The sequence below is a fragment of the Heteronotia binoei genome, chromosome 2 (genome assembly GCF_032191835.1).
Source record: "Heteronotia binoei isolate CCM8104 ecotype False Entrance Well chromosome 2, APGP_CSIRO_Hbin_v1, whole genome shotgun sequence".
Classification (NCBI taxonomy): domain Eukaryota; kingdom Metazoa; phylum Chordata; class Lepidosauria; order Squamata; family Gekkonidae; genus Heteronotia; species Heteronotia binoei.
In genome coordinates this window covers 122,976,033-122,992,076 of record NC_083224.1, presented here as the reverse complement: position 1 = coordinate 122,992,076, position 16,044 = coordinate 122,976,033, and the positions used below count along the sequence as shown (strand labels likewise).

The 16,044-nt window shown below is 43.8% G+C and overlaps 1 protein-coding gene across 1 annotated transcript in view; it reads right to left on the bottom strand.

The window, feature by feature from the left end:
- ROR1 (receptor tyrosine kinase like orphan receptor 1) overlaps nucleotides 1-15,661 on the bottom strand; it is a 325,748-nt gene extending 310,087 nt beyond the window's left edge. Inside the window, exon 1 of the mRNA XM_060231943.1 lies at nucleotides 15,426-15,661. Within this exon, the coding sequence (XP_060087926.1) occupies nucleotides 15,426-15,534 (109 nt within the window). The 5' untranslated portion in view covers nucleotides 15,535-15,661. The remainder of the gene's footprint in view (nucleotides 1-15,425) is intronic.
- Nucleotides 15,662-16,044: the final 383 nt, after the last annotated feature.

Sequence of the window (16,044 nt, the reverse complement as noted above, 5' to 3'; positions counted from 1 at the left end):
ATTCTTTAAAGAGTGGAGAGAAGCAAATGTTTTTAGACTATGTGATTTAACATACAGGGGGAAATTATGGTCACAAAAGCAGATGGAGAAAAAAATTGGATTTCACATTCCTTGGTTTAAATATCAACAATTTTTTTCTATGACTGAGACGAATGATTTGAAAAATGCTTTGCAAAGAGATCTTACACCTTTTGAAAAAGTTATTAAAGATGGCTTTCTGAGATTGAAGGGGGTATTGAAATCCATTTATGAGCTCTTAAACAGAAATAAATGGTCATTGTTATCCTCGTAACAAAAGGCATGGCATAGAAACTGCAATATTGCTGTACTCATATCCGATACCATCAAAACAATGGGTTTCTACAGAATGGGACTATTGCCATCCTAATACTCTTCATGAGGTGTTATGGAATTACCCAGGAGAGAGCCCCAATGGAAAATGATATGGTCTAACTGTTTATTTAAATCAAAGTTGAACAACATTAGACTACAAAATTACAAAGGCTGTTTTCGCACTGACCTTAATCAGCAGCGACGCCCCTCTTCACCACGCAGGATCGGCGCGGATTTCGCACTAATTGCCGCGGAGCACCCGGAAGAGCCGGAAAGTCCCGCGGCTTTTGCGGCGCAAACGGAAACCGCCAAAAACCAGTTTCCATTTGCGCCGCAAAAGCCGCGGGACTTTCCGGCTCTTCCGGGTGCTCCGCGGCAATTAGTGCGAAATCCGCGCCGATCCTGCGCGGTGAAGAGGGGCGTCGCTGCTGATTAAGGTCAGTGCGAAAACGCCCAAAGTCTTTTCAAGATGGTACATGACTCCTCAAAAACTCTATCACTGTAAGTCGGTAAAAACTCCAAATTGCTGGAAACAATGTGGGGCACCTGGTTCATTTTTGCACTGCTGGTGGAAATGCCCACCTATAAAGTGCTTCTGGAACAAGGTTCTGCCAATCATTAACTGTATAGCTGGAGCTACTATTCCTAATTCTCCAGAGTCTATACTCTTAAACTTTTGGGAAAATACAAAAGTTACTAAATTGCAGCAATATTTAGTGGCTTCATTAATACTTGCTGCAAAAGTTGGAATAGCTCAATACTGGAAGAAAAGGTCTGCTCCAACTGTTAGAAAATGGTTTATAAAGGTATGGGATATCCTGGTTTCAGATAAATTGGCATCACAAATACTTACATCTGATAGCCCATTGTATAAGTCAAATTGTGAAGAGAAATTGCTTCCTTTTTTTCAATACATGACTTCTCAAAGTAAGTCATATTGTAAATTACCAAGGAGATACTTGAATTTTATTTGTTATTGATTGTCTGATGGTTTATCTGAATGGCTAAACTATATATATATATTATTTTGCAGTGTTGCTCAATTTTGTTTTAGTTTTGCTTTGTAATACTGAGGTTTATTCTTTTATTTTATTTTTGTATTGAGATTTTAATAAACTATTTAAAACTAAAAAAAAATGTTCAAATGTTTTAATGTGTACAATCTTGGGGGCCCTGATCAGGTAGAAAGGTGGCATAAAAATGTTTTAAATAAATAAGTATACAACAAGCCTTAGTAAGCAAAATATTGCAACATACCATACTACTTTGCTTAGTGAAGTTTGAAGTCTCCTTCAACCTAAGAAGCATTTCTCCAATTTAAGGGGCTCCTTTCTGATGAAAAAAAGAAACCTGTTATTTCCCTCATTCTGACAATACAACTGGGGTTTATTTAAAGGCCTTCACACATGTATTTGTTTTTATTTTGCATCAAGCAACTTTAGAGATTTTCTTGGTATGCAAGATAACATCTGTATAACAAGCACCTGCTTTTAGTTAAGGAGTTTTGAAGCATTTTCAGCTGTGAGATTTTCAGAGTCTGGAAAGGCTATTGCATTTCTTTGCCTGTCTCTAAAGAGCAGTATCCAGTGTCACACCTCAGGGAAGGCATTTTTGTCTATGCTTTCAGAGGTCCAGCACTTGCTTGGGAAAGTTTAAGATACACAGGCCTTTTTTGCAAGGGCATCAATCAGAATTACAATATTTAGATTAGGACTGTAATTAAATTCCCAAGAAAGGACTACAGCACTGATATCTTGCAAAATGTCATGATGATCTCTACTTTCCCACCAGCTTCAGCATGATGTTTTCCTTGGCCTCAGCTATCACATTCACAGTTTGATCCTATGGGCTTAGACTCAAGTAACTCTTCATAGGCTTATTCATATCGTGTGACGTATTTATATTGTGTGCAGAAATTCCTTATCAGGCTACAAGCCACTTCACACTGAAGACAGGGACAAAAACTCATCTAATTGTATTGTAAAGAGCTGTTGTCAGGAGAAACATTGTCCCTGTATACATGCACAAGCTCTCATATACCTTTTAAGGCTGACAGTACTGTCTGTCTCTATTTAAACTGAGCTAAATGTCCCCTTCTGCACTAAGGAACCCATCAACTTCAAGCTGGTGAAGTCTTGCAGGACACTTTCATGATGATTGTCAGTAAAGCTCAAAAGACAGTCAAAGTACCACAAAGATACAACCAATTCCTGTGTCCCCTCTGACAATTCCTTGCCTCAGACTTTGAAGAGAAAACAGCATGTGGTTCTCTTGTTCCATCCCCCTCCTCCATTATGTGTTTAAGACTGATGCATTCTAATCAACGCGTGCCAATAAGAAAATAGGACCATAAGTTTGAATAATTTTCTACTATCTTATTTTATTATTTTTAGTTTTGTGTACAAAACAAATGTATGAACATTTCTTATTTGACGTTTCCTGGGCAAGGTCATTGGCAATTATGGTAAACTAAAGTTTGTAAGAGCACACATAAAAACCAAGGTGGGAATGTCAAATATTTGACTTTTTAAAACATAACTTGTAGTCCACCTTTCTCAAAGAGATTCAAGGCAGATTACATAGAGTAAGGCAAGGCAAGGCAATTAACAGAATGGGACATCTAATACAACAATGCAATAGGATTTATACTGCAAAAATCTGGACCAACCTAGATATCATTGGCTATTCTACTGAGCATGGGTCAAAGAGATCAGAGACATATCATGATGGGAAGATTGCAGACTCAGCAGAAAGAGTAAAAACTTCCATTTTTGAATTTTGCAATGTTGATGTGGATGCATAATCTGCATATGGAGAACAGATGAAACCCTGAAGAATAACTGAGAGAAGGATGGATCATACTTAAAACATGGAATAAAATGTCCCCTGCAAAAGCAGTTCATGAAGAGCTACTTCATTTATGAAAAATATATACTGATACAGAGCTTTTTGTGTATCTAGCATAGATTACCATGTTTTATGACTACACATGAAGACATGTGCTGGAAAACTGCAGTCAAACCTGCATGACCAGAAACTGCACAAACAATTTTTAAAAAGTGCTATAATAAACATCTAAAATTTCCTACGCTTTATTGAAACCATATCCTCAAAGCTTTTACAAAACTCAATGCATACCTAATAGGGGTAGGCATATTTAACACCACACATTCAAAATTATTCCTTTTACGTAGTACTTTGATCTTTATCTCCTTTACAACAAGAATACAAGTGTCAGAATCTAAGTACGCTGATAACATGCTGTTCCTCCCCTGGTCCTGCAGTGTTAGTGCTAGTGTGGTGACGAGCCACAACAGGAAGCTAAGGAAAGGTACAGAAACTTCACAATCTGCCTCTGAGATGACAGCTGGTTTAGGAGGGCTAGGAGAAAATTAAAATAAAATATGTACTGAAGAAATCTGGACCAGTCTAGCTTTCACTGGCTATTGAGCATATCCAGAGCAGGAAACCAGCCAGAGAAGCAGAGGGGCTCTTTGACAAAGGAACAAAGGGATTGGTAAAAGAAGATGGGGAAATGACAGAGAAGCTCAGCAACCGTTTTTTTTTGCTTCTGGGTTCACTGAGGAAAGTGTGGGGCATGTACCCATGCCACAGCCCCTATTTTCAGGAAGGGAGTCTGAAGAAATGAGCCAAATTCAGGCGACCAGAGATGAAGTTAGATAGATAGATAAATTTATTGTCATTGTTCTCCACAAAAAGAGAGCAACGAAATGAGGTGCTCTTCCACAAACATACCAACACATCAAACACACATATTCATAAACCATTTAAAATACATCTAAAACCATTTAAACCATTTAAATACATCTAAAACAGATAGACATTCATAAAACCATTAAAACCATTTAAATACATCTAAAACAGATAATCCTTCATAACCCTGCATTTAACCTAACCACAGCACTTGGATAGAAACTGTCCTTAAATCTGTTTGTCCTAGCCTTCAACACTCTATATCGTCTACCTGACGGTAAGATCTCAAATAGCAAATGGCCCAGATGTGAAGGGTCCCTTAGGATCATTTGTATCTTCCTTTTACACCCCATATTATACAGACCCACCAATGAGGGGAGAGAACATCCGCAAATCTTTTGTGCTCTTCTCGTCACTCTTTGGAGCACCCTTCTCTCTGCTTCCGTGCAGCTCCCAAACCACGCGCAGAGGCAATAAGATAAAATGCTCTCAATGGAACTACGATAAAAGGCAACCAGCAGACTCCCTGACAGTTGTAGTGATCTTAAGAGTCTTAAGTAGTATAGTCGTTGCTGGGCCTTTTTCTCTAGAGCTAAAGTATTTGCCCCCCATGTTAGATCTTGTTTCATGGTAATTCCCAGAAACTTCCATTCTGTCACCTGTTCTACCATAACACCATCAATAAACAACGGCTGGATGTCCAAACTACTCTTCCTGTAATCCACTATAATTTCCTTCGTCTTATTTATATTAAAAATAAGATTATTTACTTTACACCAAAGGGACAGCTGTTGAACTTCCCTCCTATGCGCAGACTCATCATCCTCAGAGATGAGCCCTACCAATGTTGTATCATCTGCATACTTAATTATTTTGTTACTCAGACTGCTAGAAACACAATCAGACGTGTAAAGTTCCAGACCTATGGGGGATATTAACACCAGGGAGGAAGAGCCTGTGGTCAGGGATGCTGGAGGTAGAGAGAGAGAGAAGAAAGGCTTGGGTGGTGGCTGTGAACAATTACAGGTGGTGTTAATCTCCCTGCAGCCATGATCTGAGTGTTGCATACTGATAATAAAGCATGTCCGGGAGCCTCTGATGCCTCCCTCCACTGAACTGGGGCCCTCAAGATCTGACAGATATAGACAAGCTGGAACATGTCCAGAGGATGGCAATGAAGATGATGAGAGGTCTGGAGACCAAGTCCTATGAGGAAAAGTTGAAGGATATGGGAATGTTTAGCCTGGAGAGGAGATCACCACCTTCTAGTACTTGAAGGGTTGTCATATAAAGGATGATGCAGTGTTTTCTGTTGTCCCAGAAGGTCAGACCAAAACCAATGGGTTGAAATTAAATTAAAAGAGTTTCCAGCTAAACATTAGGAGGAACTTGCTAACAGAACGGTTGGAACAGGCTTTCTCGGGAGGTGCGGGCTCTCCTTCTTTGGAGGTTTTTAAACAGAGGCTAGATGGCCATCTGACAGCTATGCTGATTCTGTGAATTAGTACTGTAGATACAAAGAATCACTGGAGTAAGACAATACTTTAGAAAGATAACAAGGTATCTATATTACAAGAAGTCAAAGTTAAACAAATAATATACATGCAGCTACAAAGAGTCCGTCCACAAATTATAGCTTCTGTTGTTCCATGGGTTTCTGTCTCTTAAAGAGCCATCAGTCCCACTTTAAATTCCAAGTCACAGCTTCTGTAGATAAGAAAGTTCATCTTGTTTTGAGTCATAAAGACTTCAATAGCATTGAAAAGAGACAGAGGAGGAGAAAACTTGCCACATCTAGAACTTGCTGGCGGTTTTGAAGCCTTCCTCTGCTCTCTCTCTCCCCCCCCCCCCCTCTCTCTTATAAGTATGCAATATTTCCTCGGAACTACAGTGTAGAAGAAGAAGACTGCAGATTTATACCCTGCCTTTCTCTCTGGATCAGAAACTCAGAGTGGCTTACAATCTCCTGTATCTTCTCCCCCCACAACAGACACCCTGTGAGGTGGGTGGTGCTGAGAGAGCTCTCACAGCAGCTGCCCTTTCAAGGACAACTCCTGAGATAGCTATGGCTAACTCAAGGCCATTCCAGCAGCTGCAAGTGGAGAAGTGGAGAATCAAATCCGGTTCTCTCAGATAAGAGTCCGCACACTTAACCACTACACCAAACTGTGTAAACATCAGTTGAACAAAGTGTCGTGTCTTTTCTTCACTGCAACAGACTCTAGAGAGAGAGTAGAGGAAGGCTTTGAAACTGCCAGCAAGTTCTATATGTGGCGAGTTCTCTCCTCTTTTGGACTTATTTTGCCATGAGCATTCTGTCTCTTTTCAATGCTATAGAAGTCTTTATGACTCAAAACAAGCTGAACTTTCTTATCTACAGAAGCTGTGGTTTGGAATTTAAAGCGGGACTATTGGCCCTTTAAGAGACAGAAACCCATGGAACAACGGAAGCTATCGTTTGTGGACAGACTTTTTGTAGTTGTGTGTATTATTTGTTTAACCTTGACTCCTTGTAATACAGATATCTTGTTATCTTTCTAAAGTGTTGTCTTACTCCAGTGATTATTTTGTATTTACAGTACTATTTGTACACTGGTTGCTGTTTGATTCTGTGAATTAGATAGCTCATGAGGAGGGCAGGAATGGCTGCATCAGTGCTTAGTAGGGATTCGTGCTAAAAACGGCCGATTTGTGGTTTGTTACAAACTGGTTTGGCTGATTCTGCAACACCCAAACACAAACCGGCTTTTTTTTTCTTGGTGTATCATTTGGTTTGTGTTTACTTTGTTTTCCAGACAGCCTGGTGCTGGCCCCTGCACTTCTCATCAGTTTCCAGTGAAAGTGACAAGAAGCCACAGCTCCACTCTCCCCAATGTACTTCTAGTCAGTTTCCACTGAAACTGACTAGAAGCAGCAGTTCCACTCTCTCCCATCCTCAGCACTTCTGCCACTTTCCAGTGAAACTGACTAGATGCCACAGCTCCACTCTCCCAGCCCCTGTGTCTCATCAGTTTTCAATGAAACTGATGAGAAGTGAAGGCCAGGAGAACAGAGCTGCAACATCTAGTCAGTTCCCAAGCATCCTGGGGATGAAACTGAGTGGAAGCTGCAGGGCAGCATCCCTTTCTTTCCCCAGTTCCTAGAAGAGTTTACTGGGAACACCTGATTTGGGGGGCTGTAGCTCAGCCCACCAAAATCCAATTTGCACCAAACTTGGCAAGCAGATAGGGGAGAGTCCACTGAAATGTTTGCCACAAGTTTGGCATCTCTAGCCCACTTGGAGGCCATTCCATGCCTTTATGAACAGAATGAACCAATGAACCACAAATTGTTCAGGAAACTGAAGAAAAAACCCCACAAAATAAACCAAACCACTGAATCAGGCAACACAATGAACCATGAAACAAAATGAACCACCATTTTTGCATTATGTGCCCATCCCTAGTGTTCAGTTTTCATGGCCCTTTCTTACACACCCAGGGAAATGCTGATTGCCACTTTTGGGTCTTTCAGCAATTTTTCATCAGGGCACTTAGGCAATGGATCCTGGAGTTTTTTTTCCCCCATCTTCTGGGCATGGAGCAGGACAGAGTCACTGGGGACATATGTGTGTGTGTGGGGGGGGTATTTGTGAAGTTCCTGCACTGTGCAGGGAGTTGGACTAGATGACCTTGGAATTCCCTTCCAATTCTATAGTTCTATTATTCTACTGTGTTAGATGCTGGACTAGATGGACTATTGGTCCGATCCAGTAGGGCTACTCTTACGTCCCTCTTCCAGCAAAGGTGGCCAAGTGAACTGTTGAGTCTACAACCAGTTTATATCCAATCATAGCCACTCTTAGTAACCTCAAGAACAGCTGTTTTCATGTTGCAGTTCTCATACCAGTGTGGTGTGATTGTTAGAATGTCACTCTAGAATCTGAAACACCCAGGCTTCAGTCTCCACCCTGCCATGCACACAGTGTCAGTCTAACCTACCTCACAAGGTTGCTGTTAGGTTACAATGTCACATTGCTTTGGAGACAAGAACAATGTAATTTGCTTCAGGTTCCCCACTAGGGAGAAAGGAGAGGTATTACTGAGGTAAATAAATAAATAATATATCACAAACCCATTGTGGCATGGAATCTGACATTTCATTAATCAGATTTGCTCAGATGATCAGTGAAATAATGTTCAGATATGGGTCAAGTGCGTTGAAAACATTAAAAGCATTAGAATATAAACGTTAGTAAATGAGTTTTGATATGTCAATACTAATTTGTTTCTGTAATTAGCATAACTGTGCTTGTGCAGCAATTACATTAACTTCTTTAAAATGTAATTATTATATAGTGTTTTACGATGTTAAATAGAAACGATTCACTGAGCAGATCTCACAGACTTTTTCCAGAATACCCAACAGTCTCCAGAAACTGAAATAAAGAAAATTGCAGGAACTAGTAAAAACAAACACAATTTTTGCCTTGCTAAGCAGGACAGCTCTTCAAGCATGATCTTTACCATTATTTTTTCTATCTTCATCAGCCTCATCAAATTTGTCAGCAGGTTGCCAGCAAAAGCTTTGCTGTGCTGCTCTCAGCCCGCCTCCCCTGCAGAACCAGGAGTCAGCTAATAAAGCACACCATAATTAAATAAAGAAGATAAGCTACCACCTACAGAAAGGCATTCTTGACTTGGTTGAATGTTTGACTACAGACAGGGGTTTTCTGGCATTTATCACTGTACAACATTTCGTCTGCTCTAAATGCTTAAAGAATGTGTCAGATCGGCTCACTGAGAAATAAAATATCTTGCAATAATAGCGACTATGTTAGGCTTTCATTTTCACAAATATTTGATGGATGGAATCTTAGGAGCTATTATACTATGATTAAAAATGCATAAAATTGTATATTAAAGTAACTGCTTTGTTGCAGTTTCTTCCTGGAATGTCACATATATAAACTTAAGAGCAATACGTCCCATTGCTAGGAACTTAAGTCAAATATTTATTGCCATCATCATTTAGGGAGCGTGCTTTGGGATAATACCAAAAGGCAACCAGAATGCACATCCAGATTTGAAAATGCTTTACTAAGCAATTAAATTTGGAAGAAAAAGGAAAGGCATGTTCAGAGTTATGACGAAAATATCCATCAAGTCTCTTAAGAAACAGATTGGCTATATTTTGGGGGAAGTGTGATAAAGATATAAATAGCAAAGACCCAGCAGAACACTATCTAAAGGGGGATTAAAGGGTTTAAGTCTTTAGAAAGATAAATTAGAGACTTAAAATTCCATAGAAGATATTCTTAAGAAAGAATGAAATCCTACCTATTAACTTTCATTTTTTGCTTTCTTTGTGGTAATGTTGCTTTCCTCAAAATAAACATCTTCTACCCATCTTTCCACATCAGAACAGATATAATCTTATTGGGCCAGTATTGTTCTCAATAATTAATTATACCTTAGTCCTAAAAAGAGCTTTCACTGAAACTATTTTATCACCTATCAACCATTATGACATATACCTCAGTATTAAACTTATTATTAAGACAGTCCAGCAGTTCAGCTACCTGGGGTGCATCATCTCCTCAGATGCCAAGATCGACAAGGAGATTGACAATAGACTGGCAAAGGCAAACCGTGCATTCGGCCGACTGCATAAAAGAGTGTGGAGCAACAAGCATCTGAAAAAAGGCACAAAGATCAATGTTTACAAAGCGGTTGTGATGACAACCCTCATCTACGGCTCCGAATCGTGGGTTTTATACCGTCATCACCTGCGACTCCTTGAGCGCTTTCATCAGCGCTGCCTTCGCACCATCCTCAGCATCCACTGGAGTGACTTTGTGACCAACACTGAAGTCCTCAAGCGGGCGGAGGTTACAAGCATCAAGGCATTGCTTTTGAAGACGCAGCTGCACTGGGCAGGGCATATCTCCAGGATGGAAAACCACCGCCTTCCCAAGATTGCCCTGTATGGCGAACTTTCCACCAGCCATCGAAATAGAGGGGCACCAAAGAAGAGGTACAAGGACTCCTTGAAGAAATCCCTTGGTACCTGTTGCATTAACCATCACCAGTGGTCTGACCTAGCCTCAGATCGCAAAGCATGGAGGCACACCATCCACCAGGCTGTCTCTTCCTTTGAGAACGCACGCATAGCTGGTCTTGAGGACAAAAGGAGATTGAGGAAGAATCATACTACTACAGCACCAACCCCAAATCAGACTTTTCCCTGCAGCCACTGTGGCCGGACCTGCCTGTCCCGCATTGGTCTTGTCAGCCACCAGTGAGCTTGCAGCAGACGTCGACTGCTGCACCTTTCTTAAATCTTCGTTCGCAAAGTCAAGCCGAGAGAGAGATTAAAAATATGTTTCAAAAAGGGTAAAAATGATAGCCAGTACAGTGTTTCAGCTGCATGTAGTGAACATAAGGTCAAAGCTCTACTTAGTCATGGGAGTAATTTCACACATTACCATGTTTAGGTCAACATCTAATTGTGGTAATTGTGAATGCAACAGTCACTGTCTGCAAGCACAGACAATTAAGGAGATACATTTATCAAGGAGTTGGGACTGGCTTGGCTCCCTGTCAAACATTAACTTAATAGCAAAGCCAGATTTACATTGTGCAACAGTAGCTGGGTGGCCTTGGACAAGTTATTCACATTGTAAGAACTGTTGTGAGAAAATGAGGTGTTCCATGTACACCATACAGACAGGCCCATAGCTATGATGGAGCCCGGGGTTGCAGGCCAATCCATCCAACGCCCCCCCCCTCTGTAGCGCCCCTCTATTGGAGGGCCTCCAATACATTATAATTCGGCAGCAGGACCTGAAGAAAAGGGAGGGAGAGAGAGCGAGCACAAGAGAGAGCAACAAAAGGAAGAGAGCAGGAGATAGCAACAGAGAGAGCAAGAGTGACAGAGACACCAAGGGGGAGAGCGAGAGAGCAACAGTAAGAGGAAGAACAAGAGAGAGCGGCAGCAAGATAGTGACAGCAAAGGAGAGAGCAAGGGCAAGAAAAAGAGAGAGTGACAGAGAAGGGGAGAGAGAATGATCAACAGTGAGGGGGAAAGCGAGAGAGCGACAGCGAAAAAGAGATCAACAGTGAGGGGGAGAGTGACAGCAAGAAGAATTGCAGATTTATACCTCGCTCTTCTTCTTGAATCAGAGACTCAGAGCGGCTTACAATCTCCTATAACTTCTCCCCCCACAACAGACACCCTTTGAGGTGGGTGGGGCTGAGAGGGCTCTCACAGCAGCTGCCCTTTCAAGGACAACCTCTGCCAGAGCTATGGCTGACCCCAGGCCATTCCAGCACGTGCAAGTGGAGTGGGGAATCAAACCCGGTTCTCCCAGATAAGGGTCCACACACTTAACCACTACACCAAACTGGCTCTCTCATAACATTACCACAAAGAAAAATAGTGGGAGAGCCAGCTGGGGCCAGGCAGGCTGGAGAAGCTGGGGAAGGTGGATGGTGAGCTTGAGCGGTGTAGCAAGGCTCCAGGGGGGTGACTTCTTCCCTGTCAGCATTTCCCCTAGAATTCCCCCCATGGTTGGACTCTGTGGCCTGCTCCAGGCTGCTCAGGTAGGTAGGGGCTTTCTCACGAGTAGTGGAGGGAAGTGACTATTACCTGGGGGTGGGCAGAGGCCAAAAGCAGAACCAGGAAGAAGCAGCCAAGCCCCATGCCCCCCCCACCATTTTTTTTTATCTCCCAGACCCCTCCACCCAAAATTTTCTGGCTACAGGTCTGCATACAGACCTCATCAGAAGAAAAGTGGACTACAAAGGTGATGAATTTGCCACTGACTTCAACACAGCCTTGTTTTGTGCAGCTGGTTGCTGGCAAGTGTGATCTATGTTATTTCCATTCAGAAGGATCTAAGAATGGTTAGGAGTGTGATATGATACAGTGATCCCTTCTATTGATTTGGATTATGTAACCATTTCAGTTAAGAGTTCCAAATAAATGGATGGGGACATTCGTTGCCATCATTATAAAAAAGCATAAGCATAAATATGGAAAGTCTTGCATTTTAAAAGGGAAGCAAAAAGTATCCTATAGTTTGCCAAGGATCCTGGATAGGGGTTTGTGGTTTTTTGCCATCTTCTCAGCTTGAAGCATGGGTCACTGGGTGTGTGGGGGGGGGAGATACTTGTGAATTTCCTGCATTGTGCAGGTGGTTGGACTTGGTGAGCCTGGAGATTCCTTCCAACTCTATGATTCTATTATTCAAGGGATGGCTTTTCGAATCAATCCTGCACTAAGATTCTGCTTAGACCAGTTCTTCAATGCAGTGCAATTTTGCCTGCTCAGAAGCACATCCCATATTTACAATGTATTTAACCTTCACACATTTATGTTTGATAATGACCACAACAGTGATTAAATGTATGAATCCAGGGGCACTTACTGAGTTATTGTGACTATTAGACAAGAACCTGGCACACTACTTACTGCGCTTACAGTGCACCATCCTAAGTTAAGACTCTGCAAAATTACAACAATAATGCAGTCAGTACATTTAGTAGATGACTGAGGAAGGCAATGGCAAACCACCCCATTAAAAGTCTGCCAAGAAAATATCATGATGTGACATCACCCATGGGTCGGTAATGACCTGGTGCTTGCACAGAGGACTACCTTTACCTTTACAACTAGACTCTCCAGCTTTTGTTGGCAACTGTATGTGTAAATGAGACACTATCAATAACAACATGACAGAAAAATGTCATGTTAGGGTTGCCAGCCTCCAGGTGGGGCCTGGAAACCTCCTGTTTTTACAATTGATCTCCAGCTGGCAGAGATCAGCTCCCAAGAACAGAACGATAAAAGCCGAGAACAGAATGATAAGTCGTATGTGTTGAACCTATGTAAAAATATTGTACATTGTGGCTCTGTGAAAGGAACTGTGTACACGAGAGAGCAGATGAAGGTTGCAAAACTACCACAAAGGTCTAGATTTCTCATGAACCAATTTCCCACTCACCTTACGCTGCTCTCAGGTTCCTCTTCTCAGTGTGGCTTCCTTCCGATTGCACACTATCTGCCCCAGGGCTGCAGCTAGCACTCGCTTTTTCATGCCGCAAACAGAAACCTCTAAAAACCACTTTCTGTTTGTGGTGCGAAAAAGCCGATGCTAGCTGCAGCTCTGGGGCAGATAGTGTGAAATCAGAAGGAAGTCCCACTGAGAAGAGGAACCTTAGAGTGGCGTAAGGTGAGCGGGAAATCAGTCATCCTCTCCTGTGATCTTTTCCTATGGAATTGCTGTCTATTTCTACTGGTTTGGAATCTTCTGTGACTACCAGCAGAACGCTGGAAATCTCTTTTTCCTTTATTACAAGCATGGCATCATCTAAAAACTTTTCAGTTTAAAGAGTCAGTATACCACAGGACTACGGAAGCTATTTGTCATGGACTTTTAAAAAGCTGTACTTGATAGTGCGAGAAGGCGTTCATATAAATCCAATTAAGATAACTTGTTTATCATTTAAAGTATTGTTCGGCGATTTTTTTCCCCTGGAGAAAATGACTGCTTTGAAGGGTAGACTCTATGGCATTGTACCAGGCTGAGGCCCCTCCACTCTCCGATCCTCACCCTCTCCTAGATCCACCCCCAACGTCTCCAGGTATTTTCCAACACATACCTGGCAACCCTAATTCACACACACAGCTGCAGTCAAGTGTTGAGTCATCAAGCAGTATAAACCAGACCTTCAGCCTCCAACTATTTCCCATACTGTATATACAGAAAACACTCTTACAATCCAAGTGAAATACTCTGGAAAACCAACACGGCCCATATTCTTCATTCTCAGACACTAATACCCAATATGATTATTTTTATTAATCCAGCACCATCAGGAATACAATACTTAGTTTAGAGGCATCCCTGCCCCAGGGACTTTGAGAGATAACAGGGAAGAAAGGGATGGAAGAGACAAAGGAGAGCAACCGCAGGTACTAATCTGTCAGGGTCATTTCCTTTCTCATTCTTTAGGGCAGGTGTCTGCTTGAAAAGCTTAGAGCATTTTCCTCTGGGGCTCTCCGAAGTTTGCCAGGCAGCCAGGTCTGTGCTACTTCAACAGGACTACACCAGCATTAGGTTTTCCCAGCTGGGGATTGAAGAAAGGGGTTTAGCTAATCCATGCTGAGTGGCCACCCTGACATGCAGTCTCCAGTAGAGATCTAATTTTTAAAAATCCCAGCCAATTTACTATCATGCACTATTAGGATCCCTCTGCCACAACCTATATACAATGACCAATTTTTTCTTTCCCAGAGTTCTTTTGGACAACTGTAAAGGCCTGTAGCCCAGGAAGTGACCACCCTTGCAGATGGGGGGAGCCAGCTGCTTGGTCCTGCTTGCTTCAACACAGTCTCCAATACCTTTGGCCTGGACTCAATCAACTTTTCCCCAGCTCCCTCCTGCAAGAACGACTACACGGAATCCACCCCAGCAGCCGATCCTCCCTTTCACGATGTCCCAGAGGGAACCCTAGAGGTTTCTCGCAGAGATATTAATACTGCCTGGGCTTGCCTTACCAGCTTGACTTAAAACAAACAAAACCAAAAAAAAAAAAAAAAAGGCACCGCCACAATGGAAACATTCAGAGCAGCCAGTTCAGGTAAAGCTTGAGGCTGGAGGCTTGGGAACCCACACACACCAGCCATCCTGAACCAAAAGTTCCCCGTCGGCTTTGGCGATGCCGTCACCACAAGGCACGCACGCACCCAGATCTTACTGCCAAAATGTGGAAGCGATAAAGTAACAATTAGGCGGTTCGAGGCTTTTGTTTATTCAGACTCCCGCATCAGCCCCCAATTTCATTCAACAAAACGCAAACTTTGCTAAACATGGAGAAAGCGGAGGGGGGCGGGGAGAGGCCCGCTTGCTTCCTGCAGCAGTTCTGGCTCCGGAGGGAGCAAAACAAACAGGACGGGCTAGGGCGGGAGAGGGGGAGCAACTGTCAGCGGCCAAGTCGAGTGGCCCCGATCGCCAGGCTCCGAGGCAGGCCCGTCTGAACCCCTCCTCCTCCCCCCCCCCCCGAGTTGCGTCTCGGCTTCTGGCCTCATCCTTAGAGCAGGATGCGAAGGAGCCACGGAGTGTTCCTGAGCTTGTGCAGAATGTTCTCCCACAAATCACGGGCTTGTCTTCTTTTTGAAGATCTAGACTTAGAAGAGAGCAAGACGGGGAGAGCGAAGCGGATGCTCCCCTGGCCCACGCGGTCTGCGAAGGCGCCCAACAGCGTCCCTGCGACGCCGCCCAAGGCAAGGCATTCTGCCCCCGCTCGGGCTCGGGCTCGCGGGGCAAGCAGAGCGCGGCGCATCCTCCGCCTGGCAGAAGGGGAAGAGGCGCCGCGCTGTCGGGCCTCGCTTACCTTGGGCTGCGGCGGGTTCCGCCAGGCTCGGCGAGTGCAGCCACAGGAGCAGCTGGAGCAGGAAAGGGCTCCTCTCCCAGCCGCCGGGCCCCAGCTGCCGCCGCCGCATTCCTCAGCCGGCTCCTCGTCCGCCCTCACTGCTCCACCATCCAGCGCTCCGGAGCTGGGGCGCTCGCAGGGGCTCTGCAGCCTGCCCTTCTTCCCGCCCTCGCTGTCGAACTGCCGCCGCCGCTGCCTCTGGCGGCTCTCCTCCTCCTCCTCCTCCTCCTCAGCCTCCTGCCCTGCCGCTTTCCGACCGACCCATCGCAGGCTGAGGCAGCCCAGCCGGCTGGAGGCTGCAGTCCTGCCTGGCTCGCCGGTGCCCCCTGCTGGCCGAGCCCCCGTAAAACCAACAACACGCCGTCGAGCCAAAAGTCGTCTTTTCTTGGAGGATGGCCACAGCCCGAGGTTAGTCGATGAGCCCCTCGCGTGCAGTTACTGCTGGATATGGAAAGAAAAGGTCCCCTGTGCAAGCACCAGTCGTTTCTGACTCTGGAGTGACGTTGCTTTCACAACGTTTTTTCACGGCAGACTTTTTACGGGGTGGTTTGCCATTGCCTTCCCTAGTCATCTATACTTC